At 38.5% G+C, this 7,046-nt stretch overlaps 1 protein-coding gene across 3 annotated transcripts in view; it reads left to right on the top strand.

Annotated features, from left to right (window-relative positions):
• Positions 1-6,923, top strand: part of IFNAR1 (interferon alpha and beta receptor subunit 1) — a 13,470-nt gene extending 6,547 nt beyond the window's left edge. For 2 of the 3 annotated variants that reach the window (XM_015616066.3, XM_033516089.1), the window contains 6 exons: positions 152-299; positions 2,060-2,174; positions 3,370-3,566; positions 3,839-3,987; positions 4,759-4,912; positions 6,349-6,902. In XM_015616066.3, coding sequence (XP_015471552.1) covers positions 152-299; positions 2,060-2,174; positions 3,370-3,566; positions 3,839-3,987; positions 4,759-4,912; positions 6,349-6,809 — 1,224 coding nt within the window. In that variant the 3' untranslated portion in view covers positions 6,810-6,902. Of the gene's footprint in view, positions 1-151; positions 403-2,059; positions 2,175-3,369; positions 3,567-3,838; positions 3,988-4,758; positions 4,913-6,348 lie in introns of those variants that run through there. The other variant, XM_033516140.1, reaches the window with a different exon arrangement.
• Positions 6,924-7,046: the final 123 nt, after the last annotated feature.

Below are 7,046 nucleotides of genomic sequence, written 5' to 3' on the forward strand. Positions count from 1 at the left end.
TATATATGTATGTATGTATGTATGTATGTATGTATGTATGTATTTTATATATATAATACAAATGGGCTGAAACCCTGCAAAATTTCCATTTATAAATGTTCCTGGGGAAGCAATATTGCCCTGACAGGCTCTTTGTGTTTGTTTCTTCCAGCTGCAGAGTAAAACCATTTTCCCTGTTGACACCATCGATGATCTTGCCCCAGACAGCAGCTATTGCTTCAAGGTTCAAGCAAATCTCCCCAGGGAGGGGAAGCAAGGCTTGTTCAGCCCCATCAGCTGTGTGAAAACCACCCAGAAAGGTACCCAGGGAATCTGCAAAGGGTGCCTGAAATTAAACTGCCATACTTCAGTTGTTCTGAAGCAACAGAAATAGGCAGAAGGGCCAAGTTCCTCCTCACTTTAGTATAAAAAATATATATATTATGTACATTTACCCTTCTCAATCAACATAAAATATGTCAAGGGTAGAGTTTTAATAGTACAAAAAGGGTTTTTGCCATGAGTGGAATTTTGACATTAATTTGGAACAAAAACTTCTTTGTGTGCTTTGGGAAACTCTTTTTTTGAATCAGTGACTGAATCAGGAGGAAAAAAACAAAAAACCAAAAGCCTCTGGGATATTTGGCACTCAATGAATGCACAGAAAGTTGAGCTGAGTTTAAAAAAATGCTGGTTTTAGATAATCCTTGCTGAATTGATTTTTAAATCAATATCCTTCATGTGGAATCCCAATTGAGAAACAGATAAATTTTAAAAACAGATAAATAAAATAGATCATAAGTAGCTAAATAAATAGATAAATAATAGATAAATAGATGATAAATAATAGAAAATAGATAATAAATAAATAATATATAAATAGCTCATAAATAGATAATAAATAGATAAATAATAGCTAAATAGCTTATAAATAGATAAATAGATAAATAATAGGAAACAAATAGATAAATAATAGATAAATAGTTATTAAATAGATAAATAACTAATTGTGGAAAGTCAAATACTAGACTGGAGTAGTACATCATAATTAGTTGATGGTACATCAAAATGTAAATAATTGGTGGTGAATGAAAATTACTTTATACACAAAATACATTAATTAATACACATCTGTGTCTTTAAAAATATTAAAAGAATACCTGTGCATTTTAAAAATATTAAAATAATTAATACATGTGTATCTTAATAAAACATTACAATAACTGATACAAGCAAGTTTTATTTATTTTAATATGATATTAAAATAATTGTCGCATTCATATTTTAATAAAACATTAAAACCAAAAATATCAAAATGTACAATAATACAGATGTGTATTTTATACATTTTTCTCCTCATGTTATTCCCAATCCAGTTTATTTCTGCTCCTCTCAATATTTGTGCACTTAAATCTTTTTCTGAACTGATTTTCAGCTGATTTTTTAATTAAAGGCTTGATAGGGTGTTTTACATATCCCAGCCTGTGACTTACTATCTATATATATAAATATATATATTTATAATAAATATATAAAAATAATAATAAATCTAAAATAATATATGTATATAGAAATATATACACATATACATATCTATAAATATATAAAAATAAATATATATCAAATATATATATATTATATCTTTATGTATATATATCTATAAATCTACTTATTATTATTTTTATATTTTATTATTATTATTTTTATAGATAAATGAATAAATATTTATAGTAAACATATAAAAATAAGAATAAATATAAAAGAATAAATAAATATAAATATATAAAGGTATACATTTATATATATCTTTATATCTCTTTATATATTTATTAATATAATATGATATAATGTAATAGAATGTAATTTAATGTAATATAATGTAATATACTATAATTTAATATAATATATAACTAGAAATAGTAATTATAAATATAAAATAAATATATACAAATAATGTATTATATATATATATATAAAAAATATCTTTTCTAATGAATAATCTTTATGTTTTCATTATTGACATGAAATTCCCTGTCCACAAAATGAAGTTTTTTGATAACTTTGGGTTTCCTTTTCCCAGTGAACGACTCCCTGTGTGCAACCAACCTGAGCATCGTGGCTTTGAACATGAATTTCCACCTTCTCTGGAGTACCCAGGACAGGCAGGAGGTGAACTACAACGTGCAGTACCTCCAGTGAGTTCAACCTTTCCCATCCCTGCCATTTGAAATCCCATTTCTTGTGTTCTGCCAGAATTTCCTTCAAATTAAAATGAAATATTTGGTGGCTTCGTCTATGGGCTCATTGCTGGGAAAAGGAATTCCATGGAATACCCAAGCCTGGAATTTTTGGGGGTGTTAAACTCCTGCTGGAAGGGACTCCTGAATGCTGGGGGACATTTTTCAAACTGGGAAGCTTGAATTGCTTTAGTGGCATTTTGAATGGGAAGAAATCAGATGAGGTGAGGTGAGCAAAAATCCAGGTGTTGGGAGGCTTCAGTTGTGGGAAGCTTGGATTTCCTCTGGGCAGACCCAAATAGGGCAGAAAACCCAAGGTAGCATGTCAAAAACACATTGTGTCACTTAAAAAAGGCTGTATCTCATTAAAAAAAATTGTATCACATTAAAAAAAGGTTGTAGCTCATTAAAGAAAGGTTGTATCACATTAAAAAAAATTGTATCACATTAAAAGAAATTGTATCTCATTAAAAATGTTGTATCACATTAAAAAAATTTGTATCACATAAAAAATGTTGTATCACATAAAAAGTCCATCAAGTCATATAAAAACCTCCTCATGTCACATGAAATATCACATCAAACCCCATCAGATCACAGACAAAACCACTGTATCACATAAAGCAAATCAGATAAAAGCTGTAAGGCATCAGAAAACAAGGAATGCCATAAACCCCACATCATATCCCATAAAAACCCATCGAGTCACATCCAGAAAAATCCCATTTAGAAGCAGTTCTGTAAAGCTGTATCTCAATCTCCAGCTGTTGAATAAATATTGTGGCCAGCACCTAACTGAAGAGGAGGGATCCCCCTGGCATTCCTTGGGAATTCTTTTGGCATGACAGGAAAGCAATGGACAACGGAGCTGTGTGAGAACTTTTCATTTGCATTTTCAGAGCCTGAGCACCCCACATTCCATTTTCTCTGCTGAGGTTTGGTTAAAGCCCTGATTTGTATTTCCTGGCCCTTCTATATCTTCATTGTTCCACTCAGAAATGTCTCATATTAAAATCTTTATTTATTTAATTTAATTTTTAAAATCAATTGAGGCCTTTTTGCCCCGAACTGAGCCAAGTGCAGCACGAACAAATGTGATTTTCTCCAGGAGTTGAGGGAGCTCACATCAAAACTCCTGGGTTCTCTCTTGCAGTGGGTTCCTGAAGGGGCTCAATGATGATCACTCAGACAAGTGGCTCAGTGTCCCCAGGTGTGAAAACATCACCAGAACCTGGTGCAACTTCTCCTCCATCATCACCAACATGGGATTTTATTACCTGCGAGTGGAGGCCAGGAGGGACAGCAAATCCTGTTTGTCCAGGGAACTCAAACTGGATCCTCTGCAAATGAGTAAGGAAATTGTTTCCTGAAATGTTCATTGCTCAGCAAACTTGTGCCAAATGTCTTTATGAGCTGACAGGAGACTGGAGAGGGGATTCCACAAGAATATAGGGAGAATAGTTGAAATATTTCTCAGGACTTGATATTCTGAATAAAACAAAATTATACTTTTAACTGTGTATTTCTTAAAAATTATGGTGGATTTCACTGCATTTGAAGCAATGTTTTTAGTTGTATTTTTTTTTCAGTTGGATTTTAATTCTTTATTTCATTGTTTTCAGATGGAATTGGCCCTCCTGGTTTAAGGCTGGACCTCAGTGACGCCTCACTCCACATCCTTATTTCTCCTCCAGGAGGAGCTGAGGATGAAGCCATGAGGGACTTTTATGATTTGTCCTACAGGATCCTGTACTGGAAAAAATCCTCAGAGGTGTGAACTAATTAAATACAATATAAAATCAATTCTGACTTAAATCCTGAGTTTCAGTCCTCCCTGAGGAGCTCCTTTCCAAAAGAGCCACATTCATGGTGTATCAGTCTTTAAAAAGTCAATTTATTGGGTTTTTTAATGAAAGAGTCTATCATAAACCCCATCACTGTGACTTTTATCACCCAGCAGTTGATATTTTCATGTAACTCTCTTAGAAATCTGGTCACTGTGATTTTTATCTCCCAATGATGGGTTAAAATCTCAATTTCCATGGATGTGGCTGTGTGCAACGTGATGGAAAAACTCCATCCAACACTGAAGTCCTGCATGCTTTTAGCCCTCATTTTAATGGATCCTTCCATGTTCTTTAAATACTCCTTGGGGTAAAATATTCCACAGTAATTGGTGGGGGGCAGAAGAGAAGGAAGGAATTTCCTTGAAACTTGGAATTGTGACATTTCAGAATGGGGAAAGCACCTTGGTCTTGGCCAGGAAGTGTTTGCTGAGTTTTGCTTGGGAGCTAAGGGCTGGTTTGTTCATTTTATTGAACCTGGTGCCCAGGGAGGTGGTGGAAGTGTTCCAGAGGCATCTTGGGCTGCTGCTGGTGGGACTGGGTGAGCTGGAAAGTCTCTGCAGCCCTGCTGATCCTGGGCTTGCAGCAAGGTCTGACATTTCACAGAGTCTCTTCTCCAGCAGAGGCTGCAGTTCTCACCCATCCATGTCCATCTAATCCCTCCTTTTCTCCCTTTTTTTTTGTTTTTCTTTTGCCAGGGAGATGTGAAGCAGAAGGAGGTGAAGCAAACCATAGCCACAGTCCCTGATGTGTCCCCCTCCACCCTGTACTGTGTCAAAGTCCAGGCTTTCTCTGTGCCCTACAACAAGAGCAGTGCCTACAGCCAGCAGGAATGCATCCACACCCCTGCAGGTGGGCTCAGCCTGGCCAAGCTTCCCCCCTGCAGCTGGAATCCTTCCCCCTTCACTGGGAACTCACAGCTCAGAGCTCCTGGGAGCACCTGGCTGGGCAGAGAGCTTCACTCCACCCAGTCCTACAGCTTGGGAGGGAGAAAGGAATCCCTAAATTCCATGTTTTATCCTTGAAACTGCCTTAGTCCTTATGGGAATCAATCTCCTGTGCTGAAGAGTGAGGAGATAAATCAGATTTGTTAGGGCTGAAAGCTCATCTTGGTGAAAAGGGACTCACTCAGAACAGAAAACTCACTCAGAACAGAAAACACTCACTCAGAACAGAAAACAAATCATGGTGAAGATAATTGGCCACATAAAATTTTATTAGCACTATCAAAATTTCTGACTCTTCAAATTTCCTTAAAGCTAAGAAAATGTGATAACAGCAAAGCCTGGCTCACATTCAGGATTCATTTCTACCATGGTCCTCACTGCTGTGTCTTATCAAGCCTAAAAAGAACCAAATGCCACTTTTTACCTGAATAAGATAAATATTTTAATCTATTTACCTATCTATTACTCTTCTCCTTATCCTTCTATTTCAATGGCTGTCTTTAAATCCAAGCAGTGCCTTCAAGACAGACCATGCCCTGTCTTTCCAATGTTTTTATACCCCAGAGTGAAAACCTTCCATCCTTTGATGATGAAGTAAAACCAGATTATATCCTTTGGATTACTTGGAAAGTGGCTGCTGGTGCCTGTTAATTTTAGTTTCAGCAGAATCCTTTCAGCTTGTTGAGACAGTCATGGAACCATGGAATGGTTTGGGTCGGGAAGGACTTTGAAGATCATTTAATTCCCACCCCTGCCATGGCAGGGACAGCTCCCACTGTCCCAGGAGCTCCCAATGTCCAGCCTGGCCTTGGGCACTGCCAGGGATCCAGGGGCAGCCCCAGCTGCTCTGGCAATTCCATCCCAGCCCCTGCCCACCCTGCCAGGGAACAATCCCTGCCCAAGATGCCATCAAATCCTACTCTGAAGCCATTCCCTGGCTCCTGGCCCTGCAGCCCTTGGCCCCAGTCCCTCTCCAGCTCTCCTGGAGCCCCTTCAGGCCCTGCAAGGGGCTCTGAGCTCTCCCTGCAGCTTCTCCTGTCCAGCTGGTGCTGCTGGGGTGATGGTGGGACAGGGTCATCTTGGAGGTCTCTTCCCAGAATCCCAGGGAATCTTTGGTGATTCTGTGTTCTTGTATTGGAGAATATTTTGTGCCTTCTTTAAGCAAAATTATCTCACATGCTGGCACAGCATCGGTTTTCCCTGGTGCCTGTGGGGCTGGGTGATGTGGAAATGTTGAATTATTTAAATTATTTGATAAATTCTGCAGTACAGTTGGAGCTGTTTTTTAATTTCTGCTGGTTCTGACTACCTTGACTGAATGGTTTTTATTCCCAAATTTAGGTTCACATTTACCTCTGATCATTTTTGGGATTTTCATGGGTGCCCTGCTGGTTGTCCTGCTGGTGGCCAGTCCTCTTGTTTTTGTGCTCTACAAAGCCTACAACAAAATCAAATACGTGTTCTTCCCCTCCTGCCAGCCCCCCCTGAACATCGAGGTGAGCTCTGACTTCTCAGCCATTAAACAGCTTCTGTGTAGGAAAATGAACTTTAAATATCATGGGAAAAAAAAGATGTTTATGTTTTATGGGTCAGCCAGGGTTCCTTTTAGAGGTTTTATCAGTGGTCTCCAGACCTTTGTCCCATCTCCAGCTTGGCACAGCTGGTGCTTGGCAGGGATCCTGTTTTGGAATGAAAAGGGCAACATTCATGTCCTGAAACATCTATACCCAGATTTTCTTTTCATTCTTGTGTGGCCTCCTCAGGCTCTGATGGATGAAATGTTGCAATTTTTTGGTGATTGACAACTGAGAGCAAGAAAAGGGCTGAGATAAAACGTTTTTAGTGTTGGATTCTGTGAATGGAGGTGGGAGCTGGGATCTGCCCCAGGGAACAGGGACAGGAGGAGAGCTCAGGCCTCAGGCTGGGCCAGGGGAGGCTCAGGGTGGGCAGCAGCAGGAATTTGCCCATGGAAAGGGAGCTCAGGCCTTGGCAGGGGCTGCCCAGGGAGCTTTGCAGTGCCCATCCCTGGAGGTGCCCAA

Source organism: Parus major, chromosome 1, assembly GCF_001522545.3.
Source record: "Parus major isolate Abel chromosome 1, Parus_major1.1, whole genome shotgun sequence".
NCBI classification, from domain to species: Eukaryota; Metazoa; Chordata; class Aves; order Passeriformes; family Paridae; genus Parus; species Parus major.